Source organism: Telopea speciosissima, chromosome 4 (assembly GCF_018873765.1).
Source record: "Telopea speciosissima isolate NSW1024214 ecotype Mountain lineage chromosome 4, Tspe_v1, whole genome shotgun sequence".
NCBI lineage: Eukaryota > Viridiplantae > Streptophyta > Magnoliopsida > Proteales > Proteaceae > Telopea > Telopea speciosissima.
The window spans coordinates 16,459,383-16,481,884 of NC_057919.1; the positions used below are offsets into that span (position 1 = coordinate 16,459,383).

The following is a 22,502-nucleotide window of genomic DNA, read 5'->3' on the forward strand; positions in this document are numbered from 1 at the left end:
TACCAGTCTTCATTAAAATGGGCAAAGAGACTATCGTCTCGTAATCTCTTCTTTTGTTCCTTTTTTTTTTTTTTTGTTTGCTAGTTGGATTATCGAATAACGAAGACTGATTGTTCTGTTCTCTCTAGCTCTTCAAAATCTCTGTTGAATCTCTAAAGCCATTGCTGACCTTGAAGTTTTCACCCTGATAACTGGTTTTGTTGTTGTATTGGTGCCATTTGTGAACCTGGGAAGGATTTGAATTCAAAACCCTAGGTTTCAATGCCGTCTTAAATGGAAGATTTTGTTTGTACACATGTAGATTTCTGGTGAATGGGTAATACTCTGTAATAGTAGAAACGGAAGTGATTGGAGAGCATTGATTTCAAACCCGAAAGGGCTTTTCTCGGCTTTTCTCTCTGAAGGGTTTGCTTCGAGGTCTCTGTCCCAGATTATTAATGGGTCTGATGCTGATGCTACTGCAACAGCCCATGCCGATGGTGAGAAAGCTAGAGATGCTTCAATGAGTTCAGATAAGAAAGATGAGGAAGCTTGGGTTGGGGTTTCGTCTGGTTTGGATACACAAATTGAGGCTAGGGTTCGAAGAAACACAAGATGAGAAGAATAGGAAAGGGTAGTGTTGTAAATTTAATTCTAATGATTTAGTATAAGGGTAAAATAATCATTTTACACCAATAACTAACAACAGACTAACACCGTTAGTGTAGAGGGGGTGATCTGAATATTTTCAAATATGAGAGGGTGATCTAAGTATCGACCCATTTTCAGGGGGTGTTTCATAAATTTTCCTATATATAAATGTATGGGCTGATGTTCTCTGTGCCACAATGCAACCTGTGCTTAGACACATGGACTGAGTATTCCTACCATTCAAAGGCCAGGATGATCATTTTGGCCACCGCCATATGTCTGGTCCAGCCTGCGCCCGACATAGAGAACATTTGGCCTACATATATACACAAAGATATAGGTAATAAAAGGAGGACTATACTATAGGCACCTCGTGCCATGTACAAATGATGCAGGTGAATCACTAGGCCCACTCTTTATGTATAGTTTAATCAACTAATTGAAGTTTCTTTTTTTATTCCACCTCTCCAACTTTATTAAAGGAAAGGAGGTACGAACAAGTATTGGGTTTTGTGGTGTACAGATGGCAAGTAACCAGCGTACAAGGAGAAATATCTCCCTCCTCGTACGAGGAGCTGAGCCGGACTCAAACGATACTAATTACTTAAACCATCGATTCAAGGTTGTAAATAAGGCTGTAAACGGATCGGATTCGGCTTGGATAGTGCTATATTCGCATCCGCATCCAATTAGCTATCAGACGGATTCGGATAGTGCTAAAAGGATACGGACACAGATATGGATTGGATATTTTATTCGTTTACATGTAAATATAGCTTTTCGGATAGCTATAGCCTATCCGTATCCGCATCCGTTTAGTTTTCGAACGGATTCGGATAGTGCTAAACGGATACGGACACGGATACGGAAATGGATTTTAACTATTCATTTACACCCCTAGTTGTAAACCACTTTGGCTTAGGTTCTGGTTCATTCATGGTTAGGTTTAGATTTTGATTTGGTCCTATTTTGAGTTAGTCAATTGCAAAGTTGTCGGGGTGCATATAAAGAAAAGATTATGTTCTGGAATATCTGAATTTGGATTCATATTCCCTTTGACATGAATATCTAAATGGATAAGAAATGAATCGAATTCGAATTTTCAAACTATCCATTTACATCCCTACTTGCTTGCCTTGGGGACACAATGCATATTTCAAGTTTGAAGTCTCAAGTCTCAAACCCACAAAACGTTGGTCTTATTGAATTTCATAAGTTGCCATTTATTTGTCACACAATTGCGTTCAGGTCGTGTAGCACGTGCACCAGTATAGATGTGTTGGGTCAATTATAGTACATACAAAGGCATCAACATAGATGAAATTTTTTATTTTATAGGGGCAGAATGGTACTTTCACATGCTCTTATGTCTGGCACAGAAGCCACGCGACTAGGATACCTCTTATATATTTTTATCTTCATTTTTTGGACTCTTACTGTCGTGTCAAAAACCACATTGGGATCAACATCCTCTCCAACACATTGGAGAGTCCAATGAGTCATTTGACAGTTGAGGTGTTGTGCGTGTATTGAGATGCACGAAGGCACACATCCCGACGTGCACCCAACGTGTGCAGCCGTTGAATGCTCATTGGGCACTTATTGAGCGCAGACTTCATTGGAGAGGATCTAAATCCATACACCCCCTTATAGGTTTGGATTCAGATCTTCTACTGCCGAGCTGCCCTAGTGGGGGTAAGGCAATCATTTACCGCCTTGCTGTATCTTGGCATTAGGATCCAGCCGGCCAGCTCTACAGTAAAGGATCCAAATTGTATAGGCTTCATCTTTTGTCTTTTTTTTTTTTGGGTAAACATAGGCTTCATCCGTTATCTTGATTTGTTTACCCAAAAAAATAATCAACTTGTACCCTTTGATGTACCAATCTACGATTTAATATATTTTTTTCATCTAAATCCTTTGTCATTTATACGCTCAAATTTGTCGCAACTGGATCTCCTGACTCATGAAAGTAATATTTTCTTCTCAATTTATTTTTTAAAAAGAAAAGTTTCATGTAGTACCGTGTATGATGCACGGTCATACTTGAACCCTTGGATAGAAACAAAATCCACGATTATACACAAAAATCGAACTTTTTTTAAATTAATAATTTCCTTTATTGTGATGGGTTGAGATTGATTGAATAGACCTCCACATGTAATTCATGTTTATTATTATTATATATATATGGGTATCACCCCTTAAGATGTTAAATAGATTAAGGATTGGATTAAGGGTTGGACTTTCCTGATGTTCAATTAAAAACCATGTAATCTTGTAGTGGCAAGCACTCTATTTGGAATATTTTAATGGCAATCTTAGCTAGACTTCCCCAAAGTTTAATTAAAAGATTATCCTTCATGTACACCAAATATTTTAATTCAAGGGTTGCCTTCACAAAAGGGGGTGTAGGGTTTCATACAACTCACAATTGTTCATTTGTCCATTTAGTTCATGTCCAATTTCAATTATAACAAGTGTTTTTGCGGTGTTAAGGCTGTAAGGCTGCGTACATTATGAACCTCCTCAGACCCCACAGTGATAGGAGTCGTGTGCACTGGATACATCCTTTTAGTGCTTTTGGTGGAATGTCATCCTTTCGAGTTGAGTTATATGTTTTTTTAAATATCTAAGCTTGTTTGGTTGATATATAGATCCTAGGCCCCTCGCTCCCATATCAAGATCCAATCCCTGAATAAAATTTGCCAAGTGATTAAATGAAACATTGAAAAATCTGGGACCACCTGAAGGGTACATGGTCATACATTGGAAGGTTTTTTATTGCATGGGAGACTAAGTGATTGAATTTAAGGCTGAAATTGGACACATGATCAATGCAAACTAATATCAAGATATCCATCCTTCCACATTATGGAACAGGTGAACAATTGGGTCGACCACCTAGCTAACCTTTTACCATTTTATATTTGGCAAAAAGGCTTTTGCTGCCCCCTCTTCACATGGAGTGGCTTTCTTGTGCGGGCAAATATCTTTGTGCCACATTTTTGGCATAGGATAGAGAGGATATCGTCTAGATTAGGCACGTGTCAAATTTCTTACTCCAATTCAATCAAATATCTCCTTTGGGTATACTTATGTTACTACTCCCGTGCACCAAGTTAAGGGTGTCAATATGTTCGATTTTGGTCCGATCCGATTTAAGATATAATATGTATGAACTGTAATCAAACTGACTCAATTCGGTTTTGTTCGATTTTTGTATGCAATTTCATTCGGTTCATACATGGACTCAATAATTTGCTTTAAATGGAAATAACATGCTAAAACAAATAAAATTGATAAGAAAATTACAACCACATGAAGATACGGTTCCACAATATCAAATTTGGTATCTTTCATCCTTTTTACACAACCCATAATATGTGATTTCACACAAAGGACACAACTCAATAAAGGCACATGTCAGTTTTAGTACGATTTAGGTTCGATTGAGTTCAAATAGATGGCTTTCTCGATATCGAAACGAATGAAATTTTATTTTTGCAAAACAAAAACTGAACAAATTTGTGTTTTTTTAGTTCGATTCATTTTGGTTTTATGAAGCTAGATTCGGTTTTTGGTTCCGGTTCTAAATTGGCACTCTTAATCCAAGCTACCATGTGGTAGATACTTGGGCCTCGCAAAAAGCCGTTTCTAGGTGGGTCGAGCCAAGAACAATTTAAATTTCTATATTTTTTAATTTCACTATATGGCAATAAAAAAATATGGGAAGCAGTTTTCTGTATGGGAGTGTGGCCTAAGCCAGCATTCCCATGAGTCTATCTCTCTCTTCCTTAAAACAAGGTGGTAAAAGTGTCTTTTCACATGAGGATGAGAGAAATAGACTCACGGGAGTGCTGGCAGGACAGAAATCTTTTTCCCGAAAAATATATAGTGTTACCATTCTCTTTCTTTTTCTCTTTATCTTATCTATAAGGTGAGGTAAGACTGTTATTACCCCTCATCTTGCATCTTGGTTACTTGGTCTATGTCTAGCAATAACATCTCTACCTGGCTCCTCAGACCCGTATTGAGCGAAGTGTTATTGATATTGTCATTGTTGTCAACACAGTCAGTGGGTCTACACACTCACATGAGAAGTTGAAGACTCAAAGAGCAAGGAGTGGCCGGTGTGAAGAAGAGCACAAGTTTCAGGAGAAATGTTAAAAGTTGAATACTGCCAGTTTTATGTTGTGGCAGTAAGTTCATGGGTGTTTTGAGAAGTTCTCCATTTAGGATTTTTGGAAACTCAAAACATGAGAATTATATATCTTTAAGTTACTTTCCAATAGTTTAATAATCATATCAATCCGATATTGTGGTTGGAAGTTATGATTTTATCCTTTGAACAATCTTTTATATATAAAAAGAATCAAATCAATCAGAGACTAGACGAGAGAGATTAGCCATTTTAGTCATCAGAGTGCGTTGAACTCCTACCCACTATTGTATTTAATTGAAAGCAGTGATTAAGAACTCGAACAAAACCTGTCGAAACCGTCGAGTTGTCTCGATTTCGAGAGGTTCCGAGATGAGTTTGACTAAAACTTTTAAAAATCCCTTAACTCGGCCTGGTTTCGATCGAAAATAGATCGAAATGGTCAAAACCATGACCAATCAGCATGCTTTTTCTTTGATTTTAGCTGAATTGAACATGATGCCAATAATTCACAGACCAAGCATCTTTACTTTTAGGTGCAGAACCATACTACACAGCCTTATCTTCTATTCCTACCTTCTTTTTCCCATACAAACCAATGACAGCCTTATCTTCTTCTCCTATTCTTTATTTTTGCATCTTCTTCTCCTTATTTATTTCTTTCCTTTAGTTAAAATTCCATTCTGGGTCAAAGTCGTCTATCCTTCCAAAGATTTTTGGTTCAAAATGGAGAAAAGGATCTGATGAAGAAATATTTGGGAGAAATGAAGTTGTTCTTGGTATTCATTTTGTTCTATTCTATTCTATTCCACAATAATTGTTCAAATTGTATGCTGTGTTGTTTTGTTGATTTTGCTTTTTTTTTGGGATTCATAGATCTTGAAAAGATTACCATTTCAAGGAGGAGAGCAATTTTTACGGAGGCATCCCCTTGTATGACAAAAAGCTTCTCAGGTGGGTTGGGGAGATCAATAAAGAGTTTGACATTAAATTCCAACCCTTTGTTTTTCTTTTTCCAATCAGTAATGGACTATCAGACCAATTGATCCCATAACATATCATGGATACGTATGTCGTGCATTCGGAGGAACGGCTTCGCAATCTTTAGTGGTACGTTGCTCGTGGATTAGACCCACCAAGAAACTCCGCATGGAATTGAAGAGAGGCATCTTAATGTTTTATTTGGATTCAATGTATTATTCATGGTTCAAGTACTTTATAATTATGTAAACTAATTATAAATTTATAATACTATTTTAGTGTTTGTATTGTATCAGAGTGTACGTTAGTAAACTTGGGTCAATAACCACAAGTACTATTTTCAGTGATTTTTTGGTGAATATAATTCATGGATTGTGTTTAAAATGTGAAAAATAAGCAACCTGCAAAAAATCAGACCTAAAAAACTTTGTTTTGGGGTCGAAACCTTGGTTTCCCCATCAATGGGAAAAAAATCCCAGGTTTCGACCGAGATATGGTCGAAATCGAGACAAACACGATTGTTGGTTGGTCGAAACCTTGTTGAAACCCGAGTTTTAGAACCTTGATTGAAAGTACCCTTTCCCAGACCAATGCAATGTTCAAACTAGGGTCCTTGCTACAAATGGCTCGGTTAGGTCTACCGGGCCAGGCTTGGAATTGACACCCCTATGTCAGATTAGGGGTGCAAGTTTGGCCCTGACGGCCCGAACCCACCCTGAGCCCGAACAAGGCTTGGGTTGAGATACCTTGGCCCTGAATGAGGGTCAGGATTGGGAATTTATGGCCCTGAGTCAGGGCCGGGCCGGGTCAGGGTTGAGACCTCAGGCTAAGCCCAGCCTGGCCAGCCCATGCATCTCCCTTTCCCAGCTTGGCCAACCCTTGCATATCTCCCTCCACTCCCATCATCAGGTCTAATCAAGGTCGGCCCGGCCCGACCCTGAGGGTGGGTCGGGGTTGGATTTTTCTGGTACTGAGTCAGGGCTAGGTAGGGCCTGGGCCCAGCTAAGGGTTGGGGTTTTAAAAGGCCCGGCCCAACCCGACCATGTTGCAGCCCTATGCCAGATCAAGGAACCGACTGGCCGATTGGAACTAGATCCATTTTGGCTGAGAGCTAAAATCAATCAGTTGATCGATTGCTAATGGAGGTCGACCTGTTCTACCCAAAATCGTGATTTTTGGGCTTTTAAGTGGCTTTTTAGATTGGGGATTGATAAGGGACCAGGTGCTTTGAGAGAAAACTTAAGGGAGAAGTCTTTGAGCTTGAGATGAGTGTCTGGGAGTGTGGCTTTGAGAAGAAGAGAGATAGACTCATAGGAGTGCTAGCATAGGCCACACTCCCGGACAGAGTTCCTTTTTTCATTTTTTTAATCATCCATGTCTTGAGGTGCACCATTCTATAGTCTTGACTGCGTGGTCTGTGAAGGGTCATAATGTACGTAGCCTTACTCCTGCTTTCACAAAAAGGCTGTTTCTAGACTCAAATCTGTGATCACTTGGTAACAATGGAGCAACTTTACTGTTGCACCAAGGCCCACCCTCATATTGGGGTCTATCTATCTATAAAATTTTAACCCCATGTAAGTGTATATATTTGTGCAATTCAGAGGTACCCTTTGGACTCAATGGTCCAGACCTCTCTATAGGGAAGAATGAACTATGTCCATTTATTGTATTGCTTAATCATATGTACACACAACTTGGGAGAGGCCAGACCCCTAGTGGTGTATAATGCATGGTAGGAAAATTATAACAAATGTATGCACATTATTTAGCCTATTTGTAGTTGACATAATTGTGTTTTCCACTTTATTTCATCATTATTTGTCTACTTTTAGCTTTGGTACAATTGTGTAAAGCACTTTCTCTTTTCTCTTTATTTTTTGTTTCTCCTTTCTTTCCTTTTAGATTTTTCCATTTGCAGTCTAAGCCTTCTGGGGTCTATAACCCTTTTATGTATTGTTGCGGAATGGGCAAAGTGGCAAACACTTGAAAGAACAGAAGAAGATAGAGAGAGAGAGAGAGAGAGAGAGAGAGAGAGAGAGAGAGAGAGAGAGATACTTAAATGGGAACTGGGCTCTGCTTTTCATGTGTGGCATTGGCTCGAGGTACGATGCACCAATATGGTGATTGCATATATTGTGTCCTCTTCATCTATTAGGCTCTATATATAGCTTTAAGCTTATGTTTAGTAATTAGGACAGAAGATTCTAATTTAATCGGTTTCACTTCTTTTGGGGGCCATGGACCAGAACTGTTCATATTAATTAATCGGTTCAAAACCTTGGGATCAATATCAATTAAGAATGAAAAGATAGATCCATTTCGATTTTTTAATTGATTCTTATGAAAATAATGATTAAAAATTAATTGATGCAACTTGTTGTCACTAAATTGGTGAATTAAGAAGTTGCATGGTGTATGTTAGAATTTTTATCCTATGCTGTAATTGCCCGGTGTTGTACTACATTGTGCGGCGACTGCAAAGACCATGTGCATCATGTGGGGCTCGTTGTGCCACATGGCCTCTGCAGCACCGCACGATGCAATACAGCACCGTGCTGTAATAGCAGAGGATAACGATTACGTGTCTATCTCTCTCCTCGTATGGTAGGGGGCAGATTTATCATTTCACAGGTCTATCTCTCTCCTCCCATGATAGGGGCAGATTTGTCATTTCATAGGGGAGAGAGAGAGAGAGTTTTTTTGTTTTTGGTTATAAGAGAGAGATGTCATTGTTCTTCATAAGCCAAGACAAGTCTTGTTCTTCAACATCAAGGTTTCAATTGAAATTTCTAATAAAAAAAGAGTAAAAGTTAGGCACGCTCGGCGCTGTGCTCAATCTGAGTTTGTCTCTCTCCTACCCCTTATGGAAATGACCCCCTACCCTCTCCATCTCACTCTCTCGATCAGGCACAACTGCTAGTTCAACGTAAGCCAGCGGTGTGCCCAATTCTCTCCTCTTAGATCAAACCAAATAGAACAACATTAACGAAGTCAGATAAGGCTCTAATCGGTTTCACCTATTTTTCAGGGGGCAAGGACTAGAACCGTCCCAATTAACTAATGGGTTGCAAAACCGGAACCAGAAACGACCCAACACACTAGTGAGAGGTGTGATTTAGGTTTTTAATGGGACGGTTCTGGTCCTGTTTTTGGGGGTTCATCGGGGTTCAAGCTTCAAACGAACTCTGAACTCTCCAAGCCTCCACTGCAGTTTGGTTTCCCAAATTTAATCATAATAATCCGATTCCACCTCACCTCAAACTTATTAGGTTACTACTGAACTGAAACGCCTTATTTCTACTTCCAAGTATTAACCCGCTCATGCCTTATGGATAACAATCGGATCGGGTTTGGGTCCAGGCACATTTAAGACCAAATAATAATAAGCAACAGCTTTGTCTGAGGTGGGGTTGAAAAGTAGAAAAAGAAAATCCTACTTTTTGAGTTTTGAATGATATCTACAAATACAGCTTTGGTTGCTTTCTTACTTAGAAAGACTTTTCCTATTCCTTGGGTGTCAATTCCATTACTTGAAAAGTTAATTCATGTCTGTGAGAGGTGAGTGGGGGCATGGCAGCATGGGCGGGTCTCCCTTTTCTTCATGCATCTTTGTTCGGCAAGAGTGGTGCTGAGCTGACTGCTGATGTTGTTAGGGGGGCTAAGGAATAGAGTTCTTTTTGGCCTTTTTGCGAATGGCTGATAGGTATCCTAAGGATGACTTGAGAAAATTCTTGGATTCCATCGTTAAGCATTGTCCCCAGATAAATTTGATAACAGGAAGAAGGTAAACAGTTTTTCTTCAATGTGGGTCCTCTAGTGCCGAGCTGCCCGGCAGGACCGTGCTGGCCAGACATGGTGCAGTGTACAATGTCCGCCTTACCCCTGCCCAAATGCTTTGCCCCCGAGTGGGGGTAAGGTGGTCTTTGTGCACAGTACCGTGTCTGGGCAGCACGGTTCTACTGGGCAGCTCGGCAATAGAGGATCTGGATCCGTTTTTCTTATACATGGATGAGTATAGACGAGGCCCATGACTGGTAGGATGTGGGTTTAAAATGGGCCTAGCCCAGTTGCATGAGCCCCAATACTCAGTTGGTAGTTCTTGATCCAAACAAAAGATGTGGCAATGTTGGATCCAGATCCTCTCCTGCCGAGCTGCCCGGCAGGACCGTGCTGCCTAGACACGGTGTTGTGCGCAATGATCGCCTTACCCCCACTCAGGCAAGGCGTCTGGGCAGGGGTAAGGTGGACATTGCGCACAACATCGTGTGTGGGTAGCATGGTCCTTCCGGGCAGCTCGGCAGTAGAGACTCTAAATTGGGCAATGTTATTGTTGCGTCAAGAACTGGGGGTGGAGCCTACTGTTCCTGCAAAGAAGTAAACAACAATAGAGAATCGGGCCGAGCCGATTCAGTCACTTCGATGCCTAAGTCAGAACTCTTTAACAACAGATAATGGTAGTTGAATTCAGATGATCATGGAAGGAGGTTACTCAATTATTAATGGGCGATTGGGAGAGTCCTGCAGGCAATGATGTGACTCATTAGGAAAGGAAGTTCCCTCGATGTGAGTTTAGGTGATTAGGAGTCCTTTTAGTGTTAGGGATAAGTTCCCCAACCCACTACGCCTCACAAGCTGGATTGGTGCATTATTTTAGGGCCATTAGGGCCATTTTGTTTCATTTCCGGGAGGTGACTCTACCGCCTTATCTGGATTAATCATTGTGGCCACATCAAGCCGCTACTAAGATCGGGTCGCTACTAAGGCTAGATCGGTCGAGGACCGACCTTGTCCTTCAAGGGGCCAACCTCGTTGGTACTCGCTCCTCGTTCTCTCCATCCTCACCCCCGAAGGGATACATGTGTCATCTTTCTATTGGGGGACGATTTCATGATGCATCAGTTATGTACTTCTTTCCTTGAACCCAAAAAAAAGAAAAAAAAAGAAAGTTTTCCTTCACCACACCATCCTAGGGTTCACAAAACCCTATAGGTTTTCAGTATGTTTTCCAAAATACCCATTTGTTACTATTTTGTGTAATTAGTTATTAAATACATGAATTGATGTGGACCCAATAAAAAAAGGGGGCAGCCAGATGGTGAAGCATAGTCATGAAAAATTAACAGGTCACAAAATTTTACCATAATAAGGGGAATCCCATGAACTGGGCTAGTAGTAAGTGGATCTTACCAGATTAAAAAGAATCTAGCAGCTTAGGGGAACATTTAGGGTTTCCATCCCTTGCAGTTTACCATAGAAGAAGGTAATCATCAAACATTTAATAGGAGTTTAATTGCCCAAGATTCTCTAAATACACAACACATTCTATGTAATAGAACAATGACAAGAATCATGCGAAAGGTCAACTTTAACGAGTGTTTTCAAAAGTTTTGAAAGACTAAAATTTCATTAGAAGTTTGTAACACAGTATCAGAAACAAATTCATTTTGTTATCCCTGCATAAATTGCAGAACCTATGTGCACTTGCTTCCATGACTTGAGCAGCATTTGCATGAATAATAACAACTCATGCTTAGATAATAAGACAGCATTCACCTTCAGGACAAGTTGATACCTCAGAAAACCAACATAGGAGATTGGTTCAGTGCCAAATAAAATCTCAGTGAAGTTTTTGGTGACTTAACTACCACACATGTCAACATCCAGTCATCAGGGTCATCTTGCACCTGTAAAATGACAAAAAGACTCGAATCCCACCAGAAAAAGAATTCACATGCATCCTTGCCGAAAATATGGAACCTGTTTAAAAGTGGGTGCTTGCTTCAATATGTAACTGAGAGTCAATACTAAAACATCAGTACCTTGCTGATACAAAGAGAGCATCCATCTTTAGGACCTGTTATGCCTTGGCCTCAACCTTCGAACAATACTATCTGGAATCAACTTGCTGGCAAAAGCAAGTGGCTTCTGATCACTCTCAGATGCAGTATCGCTTATAATCTCTACATCGTCTGTATTCCCTACCTCTTTCCCCACTCTGGACTTCTCATCATCTTGGCTGTTTCCAATCTCCGACATTGTGCATCTATTGCAGTCATCGGTATTATTGTTACTCTGCTGCCTTCCAGCAATACTTTCTTGGCATACTTCAGTAGCTAGGACATGATTCATTCTAAGCTTTGAGTCACCTTCTGATGCACTATTGCTAACATCATGCTCAGTATGCATACTCTGTACTTCCACTTTCTTCCCTTTAGTCCCATCATCATCTTCAAATTGCGGCTTTGAACATTCATGATTGCCATCATCATAGTCAAGAGGCTTCTGCTGGGACAGTCCTTCCGAGTCTTCACAGGCTAATGAGCTCTTTGCTGAAACTGGGTGTTCTGTACCTGGATCTTCTTCTAAGTTTGTTTGAGGGCGGCGGGTTTGGATGAGATAATGTGCGACTGACTTGTAGCCCAGTCTCTCAACCTGGAAGGACACCGATGGCCATGGCTTTATTGGCAATTTGAAACATGTGTGAAAGATAAAAGTAGGCGGACAGAAGAGTAAAATAAGCTTACTTTCCTATAGAGATACCCGGTGGGAACCCATCCTTTTCGCAGTCGGCATACGCTACAGTTGCAAATCCCTCGACAAACAGGGCAAATCCAATTGGGATTCTGATTGGCTTCTAGTATATTCTCCCCATATCTTCACAGTAGAGTTAAAACACAAAAAGAGTTATCCAAAAGCCTGTATGAGACTAAGATTCACCATTTGTATGGAATGACATCAACTCATCAAGGGATGATAGCTAAAGCTTTGTTTAATAGGGAAACTTTGATAATGATATTACTGAAGTAGTAGATCATTTATACCTAAAAATTTGGGGAAAGATTAAATGTAAAGAATCCTCATTACATTTGGTACCTGTCACAACTTGTCTCTTTGCACAGTTGGGTCCATGTGATGGGGGATCTTACACTTGTCTCCCTAATCAAATATCAACCAGGGGAAGTGGTTAAAAAGTGAGTTTAGAGTTTTGAATCATTTTCTAAAATTTGAACTCACTTTTAAGGCCCTTCCCCTACTTGTCTTGAGCTGAAACTTGATGTATCACATGGAGCCCTCTGTGTTTCAAAACCATGGTTCTTGTTCTTAAGTGTGAGGATTCTCTACCTTATTCCCACGTCACATAAGAGATGTTTATTGTGAGAGTGGGCAGTTCCTGAGATGAGAAGGGAAGGAGTTATCACCCCTGCCATGCCAAATAATGGGGCAATTCAAAAAGAATTTGAAACAGTATTTCCCACCAAGGATGTCTAAGCCAATACGCTAACCACATCAGGCATTAATGTGGTATCATCGACTATTAGGGCCAAACACATTATTTGTCATTTTTTATCACATGACAGTATAGGAGTGGTTGCCAGGTTCTGCCCCTCTTCGTCCTGGGGTTCCTTAAAAATGTAAATCTCACACCTTTTTATTAAATGGCAGAAAAATGAAAAATTCTTGCAACTCTAACGACATTATCTCAACTTTGACATGTGCATCACAAAATGAGTGTAAACTATTAATCACGCGAGGTAATTGGAACATCATAAAGATCAATACCAAAAGAATTTAGAAGTGCGAACATAAAACTCTTAAGGCATGAGAATTATTGAGGCAATGGAGTTAATGGAACAAAAATGTTGTCGGATATTCAACAGGGTAAAAAATTGCTACAATAGGTATACCTCATGTACAAGCAATCTCCACAGAACTGCCCCTGTACTATATTGCATTTAATGCAATGGGTACGATGACCAAGAGTTTTCTGCCTGCAAGAAATTGAGTCTATCTTAGCATACTAAACTGAATGAACGATTCTATAGATAGACATAATCAATATACATTATCATCTTAAAATGCATAGTGGATTGTGGAATTATACAATCATAAATGTGACAAATCAGTTAGGATATATGACAGTAAAACATGAAGTTCATAAAGGGTTATACAAAATATTCCACTGAGAGAAGGTGGCTACCTGACCAGGTTAGTAGCTGCTTGGTCACACTATTACATCAGAAAAACTAAGCAACACATAACATGCAAAGGACAGGGAAAGAGATCAGAAAAAGGATTGAGACCCAAAAATTGTTAGTAAGTTTCTGCCTATCTAGAATATAGTAAAGCCATCCTTTGGAAGCAACTACTTCTATAGATTAGACAACCATAGTTTCTAAATCTGACCAGGCATTGAACCGAAAAGGGGCTTAATGAAGGCCTGATTGATGCAGTATCCAGATAGAAAGATGACAAAAGAAACCAGTTAATGTAGTACTGTATTTGAAAGACTCAAAACAGTAGCCAATAGACAAAATCTTCAAATCAAAGAATGATTCAAACTCAAGGGGGAAACTTAACAGATTTGGGGAAGGGGTATTTCGGTAATTAACCAACACTCAAGAACAGGAAATAGGTGACTCGATAGATACTGAATCAGATGCCAGAACATTGCATAAATCAAACGCAAAAATCATTATTTCAGTCAAGAAAAACCACAGTAGCCAATGGGAATAAACCAAATGCAAACTCATGGGGAAAAATACACTGTTTGGGCGAAATTTCGGTATTTCGCTCATCTCGGTCTGACCGAAACAGCGAGACAAAACGAGCTTTCGAACCTTGACGTAAAGTCCCACAAAGTCAAGTAAAACAGAACATCATAAATAGCAAAGAGAAACATTTTGAATAACCCAATTCAAAGTAGTAATGTAATATAATGATTCTAGAAGAGGCACTCATCCGTTCCTCTCCAGAGTCCAGACTTCTAAAATAGCGGTTTGCATATTATCCTCCTAATGGAGCCAAATTGAACCATCTTTCGTTCCTTGATTAAGTTTGGCCAACTTTCTTCCCAAGACCCAAGAAATTTCAAATTAGGCAAGAAATCAGACAACATACCCTTCTAAAACAAGCAATCCAGCAAGAAATGATTCATATCATCTTCATTACAGTTGCATTAGAAAGATTTGTCTGGCATGCACATCGACTATAGTAAGAGCCCTGGGAGGACACAAAAAAGGGTAATACTTGGAGGTGTCTTGTTCAGTTTTGTTTCCAAATCCTATGATCAGCTCTGCGCATGTTACCAGTCCTATCTAATCTATTTAAATATCTCAGAATCTCCCAATCAGCAAGATTTAAAGTTTGCCACCAAAGCCTCCTTATTCTTGGCCAAATGAAATGGAATCTCTACTCTTTTCAGGGGCTGGTCCATTTCTTTATCAACCCAAAAGCAGATGTGATCGCCTGAACTCAACTCAGTGGATCTACAATACAACCGAAAAATATTTACAGTTCCTTTCCAAAGATGCACACCATGAGAATCACCAAGATTATGAACTTTTTGTTACAAAGTTCAATTAAAAGGTTCCTACAGTACTATAATTCCTAAACCTCTAGAACTGTTGTATTATTATTTTATAGATGCACTTTGGGTCAAAGCACTTGTTTCAAAAAGCACTTTTTCAAGTGTGTGTCAAAGTTTCAAAATTGTGTTTTGTTTCACACCCTACTCTCTAGTGTGTGGGGGGTCCTTGGGGTGCTTTTGAATCGCGCGCGCGCCGAGCCGGGCCGAGGCCGAGGTCGGGGTCGGGGTGTGGGTGTGGGTGTGGGTGTGGACAAAACCTTATAGGAGTTTTAATGTTTTGTTTAAAACTCGATTTGGTTCACCCGTGGTTCATCTATACGGTTGAACCACACTTGTCTATTCGTACATATATATGAATAGTTACACCCCTCCCCGTACGTGGAGGTATACATACGGTCACACCTCCCATGTACGGTTACACCCCCGCACGTATATCACCCGTATTCATACGGATGTATCCCTTCATGAAAGGGTACTCCAAAGATTATATATATACACCATGTCATGCTTGTTTTTTATATAGACAACAGAGACGTATTGTCCCCGCAATGTCCGTTCCAGAGCAGAATCGTATTTTCATTTAAGTAATAAGAGGGTTGTATAGCCGTTTGATATCCTTGGTACGTATTAGGTTCCGCAACCTATACGTTTAGGAGTTGTATTTATCTTGGAGGGGTAAGGTGCAAGATCAACCCCGCTGCGTAAGAGGGGGCATCTAAATCCTTAAGGAAAGTATTTACAGATACGACTCAACTCGATTGTCCGTGCTTCTTCCTTTCTCGTTCGTTTCACTCGAACCTGGTGTGCGATACGAGTATTTCTCTATTTCTCGTATATCTGCTTTGTCTTAAAGATATGCCTAGTATAACAAGAACTTTATTCATGAACAAATGAAGGTGATGAGAACTATGGTGGGAACAAAATCTACAGCTAATAGGACTCTTAATAGCATCAATATCAAATTTGTAACCATGATGATCATTGCATGATCCTTTTTCTTATTTAAAAGATGATTTACTAGAAGAAAGAATAAGGGGATGAGGGAGAAAAATCAACAGAATCAGAAATATAATGATATCCACCACCCTTAACAAAGACCAAAGAAGTAAGTAATATGAAGCCATGACCATATTAATGAAAAGTGATGTGATAAAATCAAACCTTCTAAATTTCATTTAAGGGAGATACATTCAAATGAACCTAAAAAAGGTGAACATGCAAGAGTAGTACAGATATGAGTTTTGGAGTGTTGGTAAAGAGGAAAGGATGTTCATGAGTGGATGAAAGTAGAGCGTCAATCGGACTCATCAAGGCTCCGCAAGTTCTAATGTAAAAGAACAAAAATACACTCACTAACCTACTAAAAACATCAGTTTTACCAACAAATATAAAATTTAGATGCCAATATTTGCAGAGAATGACATACTTCATCTTACATTATTATTCAAAAAAAACTCAATAATTTTGGATAAGATCATAAGAGAGTTAAAGAAGATGACAATCACTTACCGGCATTGATGGCATGTCTTACCATTAACCGAATCATATATACGCTTACCATCCTTCCCATATCCATCCACAAAAAGAGTCCAAGGCGTTTCACACGTACCCAAGAGCTTCTCGTCTTCTTCCGTATAAATCTCTGGCTTCTCCCCTTCTCCCATGAATGGCTCCTTATCGTCCAAGGATCCCGATTTGTTCTTTTTGGGCACAGGGAGTTCTGAGTAGTTAACAGGAGATGCATTCTGCAACCTAAAACCAGAAAGAAACCCAATAAAACAACCGATGCGTTACCCAGGACATTCAATAGAAGCTAAAAGAGCCCACAAAAAATAACACAAACTTGAACAAACAGAATATTCAGGGTAACACGGAAAGCACATTTACAGATAGAGAAGAAAAAGAAGAAAGAAAAGGCAGGAAACAGACAAGAGCCCGTCTGCTGGTTTCTGAATGCAGAAACATCGGAAGATGAGGATACCTGGAAGAACGTCTCGACGGTGCAGAAGAAAGTAATGGAGACGGGTGAGGGGTTTTTCTTTCGGAAGTGTTTCTGGGAGTGCGCTTGGGAGAGGAAAGACCTGACTTAAGTTTGAGAGAGAGGTCGAGGATCCCAAGCTTCTGCATTCGCTCCATGTTTTCTTTAATCCTTTTATCTCTGCACTGTTCGTACCCTTCTTGATCTCCAGCGCCATCGGTTGGGTTTTTGTCATTCTGGGATTCTTTGGCATTTGCAGGTGTTTCCGACGTTCGAGCTCTCTTCCTCAGAGTGACCATTTCTACTTGCTCGGCTGAATGTTCTGTGCTACTTCTTCCGTTCTTCGTCTTCACAATAGTCGTATCATAAGAATAAACCCCTCCACCCCTAAATCTCTTAAAAGAAAGGAGAAATTACTTCGGTCACAACTATCAATGGAAGGAGTAGGATCGTTCACCCTCTCACTGGCTCACTGCCACTGGTACAATGCCTACTCGTCCACCATGATTTATAGCATTTTGACAACAGAACTTCACCCAGACGACAGCGGTAGGTGGGGCGGCACCACGGTTCCTTTTTATTTTAAAAAATTCTTTCCCGTTCTTAAAGGAGTAAAGGGTAAGAATAAATTTTTTTTTCTTTTTTTGGGTAGAAAATTCATTGAAGAACACCAACAACTGCTTGGCTCAATTGGTGAGCCGTGGTGAGCTTCATGCCCATGTTCACCAAGAGGTCTCGAGTTTGAATCTCTTAGCTGGTATCTTATCTCCTCCCCAGTTTGATCCCTTCCCCCCCCCTTCTATCAACTATATATGTAAAAATTCCCAATTAACCAAAAAAAATTCATTGAAGAACCGCATCCATACAAGCAGTAGCATCAGTTAAATCAAGCTGGAAAAATCACTGGGTGGTATTAGGCCAAATGATCGGAAATGGAGTCGAAAAGGCAAACCTAATCAAGGAATCCACCACAACATTGGAGGACCTCGGAACATACAAAACGGTGCAAGAGGACAACGACATTGTAAGTGAGAAATATCCTAGCAAATATTGAGAATCTCGAAATCAAAGGAGCTTGAGTTCAATTGATTGATAAGTGAGGAGCAGTCGGACTCGATAATAATTTCAGTGATACTACTATTAATCGCATGAAGAAGCTCTGCTCGCACCGTCAAAGACTCAACCACCAACGACGATCCACGTAAATGGCACCTAAGGTTTCGACAAATTGTAGTTTAGGATACTCAATGTTTCACATATTGTGTTTGGGATACCTAAATTGGATTATATTTAATCGATTTACTCAATTTTTTCTATTTTCAAACCCTTATAAATAACTTTTTTATTTTTTTTAATATAATAATCTAATGAGACCCACATCACTCTCCCCTTCTCCTCCTCTTCTTCTTCCTCCTTCTCCTCCTCCAGCAATCCCACCGGGCCCCACGCCTTATTGCAACTCAACCCTATCCCACCCGCCCGCAAGGTTTTAAAACTCGAAATCGAGAACGAAATCAGTCAAAGAGTATTCTGATCCAAATTGGATCGAAATCGGTCTAAATTGGGAATCTAAGCTATTTTATGGTGAAAATCGACTCAATTTAGGAATCGGGAACTGCTCATGAAACGGTCCAATTCGAGATGGTTTATAAACTAAATGACTAAGAATTTGCCCATTCGATTCTGATTCAAGAAGCAATGATTAGAATTGGTGGAAATTGAGATTGATGTCACCACAATCCGATCCGAATCAGCTGATTCACTGATTCGATTCTTGATTTTTAAAACGTTGACCCGCCCCTACCCCTTGCTGCAACCCAACCTACCACCACTCCCCGCCCTCCCCCATCTTCCTCTCTGGAGTAGCCTTGGGCTAGGGAGTGGATCGACAGGGAAGGAGGGAGAATAACACGTCACAAAGAAAAGAAGAGCTCGCAAGCTCCTACAAACTCCAATGGACAATAAACCGATATCATTCAAATTTGTCTCCCATTATTTTTTTTTTTTAGTCCGAATATTCTCTGTGACCCGGGCTGGCCCCTTGGATTTTATTAAAATCAAATAGAATGAAAACAATACAAGAGGGGGGAACATACCCGCCTTACCCTTGGCCAAACTCAAATGACACTCACAAATTAACCACAACTGCTCCAAAGAGCCTTCCCCCGACCCACCTGAGCACTCTAGCCTAGTGCCTAATAATCGGTAATCCCATAGCATCTTCGCGGACAATCTGTCGAAGCTCATGAGGCAGGTTTAACTCCCCATAAAGAACTAAATTCCTCTCCTTACTGCAGGCTAAATTCGCCAAGCAGTCCGCTGCTCTATTTCCCTCCCGATAGGTAAAAGAAACTGTTGAACCCAGTGAATTAACCAAATCCAATACTTCTTGAAACTAGTACCAGCATTCCCAGCTACCATGAGTTCTCTTTGCAATGCTCAACATAGTAGTCATCGAATCGGAATTAACCTGAAAGGTCTTAAAACCCAGGCTTTGACAGAGTTTCAACCCATCTCTTAATGCTCTTAGTTCTGCAATCGTGTTAGTGCACTCTCCATAGCATGTGGCAAGGGCAGCAACCACACGCCCTTCCCTGTTCCGAATTACCCCACCAACCCTCCTAGACCAGGGTTACCTTTACAGGCCCCGTCCACATTAAGTTTAATGTTCGAGGTGGGAGGGCACCATGAAACAGGAATTGGCGTTCTCAGAGCTTTGGGGCAATGCTTTAAACCAAAGAACTATAGAGTAATTTCTTCTTTAAAGGAAGGAAACTTACCCAGTGATAAATTGAATGGCGTTTCAGCAATCCATCTTCTTATAACCTTGACGATGCTGCTAGCAGGTCTCCCTTTTTCCCCATGCCTTCGGTTGTTTCGTTTTATCCATAATTCCCATACAATGAAAGAGGGCAGCAAGCCTATAATCATGCCATTTAAATTACTATCCTTCGCATGATTGTGCCAATGCAATATACGACTTCTAACATCCTGCAATGGAATCAGCTCCACATCACATAAAAGTGAAAATTTTCTAGACTTTACTTGCCGTTCCACCTGCAACCAGCACATGAGAAGCCGTTTCACCCCTTGGCTGACCACAACACAGACACTTCGATGCCAGTGGCTCCCCCATCCTCATGATTGCATCATCTGTAGGAATCCCCCCACACATAATCTGCCAGGAAAAAAAACCCACCTTGGATGGGAGTGACCGGTTCCAAAACCATTTTGCAAATGGCTTGACACTTGATCCTTGTCTTACTTCATTCCAAATCGATTTAGTTGAGATCTTGCTATTTCTCGAAGGGGTCCAAACCAGATAATCCTCCTTATTAGAAAGAACAAACATACCGTTCATTAAGCTATTGCGCACCGTATCTGAGCCCATGTTCCATGTCCCATCTCTATTTAGCACCTCATTAACACGAATGGAAAGGTCCAGCTGCAGCGCCCCCTCTACAAAATCCATCAGAGCGCCCCTCCCTGACCAATTGTCCACCCAGAATAATACTTCCCCTTTCCCCAAAAGCCATTGCGACTTGGGAAGAATGAACTCCTTTTGGTGTAGAGCCTTCCGCCAAGAAATTGAGCCTGCATCACTCTCCCTCTCCCTCTCCCTCTCGTACTTTCCCAACCCCCACCCCACCCCACCCCACCCCACCCCTCCCATTATTACAATAAACAAATATATAGAAACTCAAACTCAATCCCATGCTCACGATTGAGAATAATTCTAAAACCAAAAATAAGAAATATACTAATAATAGAAATACTAGGATGGGAATGTAATCAAGTTTATTTTGGTATGGAATCCTCAAGATATGCTCAATCCAATTAGCCACGTTGGCTCGAATCCTCTCAGAACGCCTCAGCACTTTTGGGTGGTTGAGTTGGCTTTCCACTTCAGTCTCTAATGCTTCTCGGCCTGCATCACTCTCCCTCTCCCTCTCGTACTTTCCCAACCCCCACCCCACCCCTTGCTGCAACACTAAACAAAAGCTTAGGAGTTTGAGTTGCAGAGATAGACACAGGCACTAGTGTTCTTGGAGATTGTGATTTTGTTTAGCTATAAACAGGAGCAGATGAAGGCTAAGCTTCTATTTGGTGTTGCATCATGGCTGAGAAATCGCAACAGGGGGTGGGGCAGGGGGTGGGGACCGGTAGGGTTGCAGGAGGAGGAAGAGGGGACAGTGATGTGGGTAACATTAGGTTATTATATTAAAATAAGGGGAAAGGTTTTGTACACGGTCGTGTAAACCGTGTACGAAACTTCCCCCCCCCCCCCCTTTACTTTTTTTTTTATGAAAACCCCCCTCCTCTTTCCTCTCTACCATTCTTCTCCTTCACCGGCTCCCATCCCCCTCCTCCTCCGGCTCCAGCTCCCTCTTCCCTTCCCTCCCTCTCTCTCTCTCTCTTCCACAACCCTCCATGCCAGTAAATTACTGCTTCTTACTAACCAAGACCAATTCGTTCACCAATTTGAAGATCCTCCCATGGAATCTCTGCTACTTCATCTTCCGACTCCTGCATTTCCTTGATAACTCATCTGTTGGAATTTTTCAAAATATTGATGTGGACTTTTAGTCCCACATCGGCTATGAAAGGAAAGCTCATTGGGTTTATATGTGTTAGTAGTAAGTAGTTATTATTATCACATGTAATGCTAGAAGAGATTGTACGGTGCACTTGCGAGTGAGGACGGTACCCGTCCGAGCGCGTATGCGGCGCGCGTGCGTGAGGCGCAATGTGGCACTTTGATGGCGCACTTTGCACTTCGCACGTGCGCATCGCCGAGATGTCGCCTTAATCTTTTCGGGATCGACGGTGTCCGATCAAAGGGTGCTTAAGATCGATCCGACCGCTGGATCGGTGGCGATCAAAGAGGGAGTGCAACCCTTGGTTTAACATTGACCCCAAGAGTTGCAGCCGCAGATGTCGCCTTAATCTTTTCGGGATCGGCGTATCCGATCAAAGGGTGCTTAAGATCGATCGGTCGTTGGATCGGTGGTCGATCAAAGAGGAGTGCAACCCTTGGTTTAACATTGACCCAAGAGTTGCAGCCCACACGAACAGCCAAGGAGCCCACCCAATAGTCATGACTGTCGGTCAAGTCATATGAGCCAATGGGTGTGACCCATCCGAGCCAGGCCTTGTGGGCCTATAAATGGAGCCGAATTCTCTCGATCCGGATGATCATAATATCTCGATAGCTTCACGGTATTACGTCTACGCAACCTTGATAACGATCACTTTGATTTATCTTGGGAGGCGGGTTTGCTGCAACCCTTTGCCGAGGATTAGGAGGGTGCAAATGCATCTTAAGGATGAGCGATTTCGTTCGACTCCGAGGCCTTCTTTCTGTCCTCTCCTTTTTGTTG

At 41.0% G+C, this 22,502-nt stretch overlaps 1 protein-coding gene across 2 annotated transcripts; it reads right to left on the reverse strand.

The window, feature by feature from the left end:
- Positions 1 to 11,454: 11,454 nt before the first annotated feature.
- On the reverse strand, positions 11,455 to 17,449 carry LOC122658624 (cell division cycle-associated protein 7-like). 2 transcript variants are annotated; one of them, XM_043853650.1, is made up of 5 exons: positions 17,125 to 17,449; positions 16,653 to 16,895; positions 13,462 to 13,545; positions 12,301 to 12,430; positions 11,455 to 12,208 (listed from the first exon to the last, which is right to left on the reverse strand). In XM_043853650.1, the coding sequence occupies exons 1-5, from the start codon at positions 17,418 to 17,420 to the stop codon at positions 11,624 to 11,626; spliced, it is 1,338 nt and encodes a 445-aa protein (XP_043709585.1). In that variant the 5' UTR covers positions 17,421 to 17,449; the 3' UTR covers positions 11,455 to 11,623. The 2 variants fall into 2 exon arrangements, with proteins under 2 accessions (XP_043709585.1, XP_043709586.1); XM_043853651.1 differs by having other exon boundaries at positions 11,455 to 12,196; positions 12,292 to 12,430.
- Between the last annotated feature and the right edge of the window lie 5,053 nt (positions 17,450 to 22,502).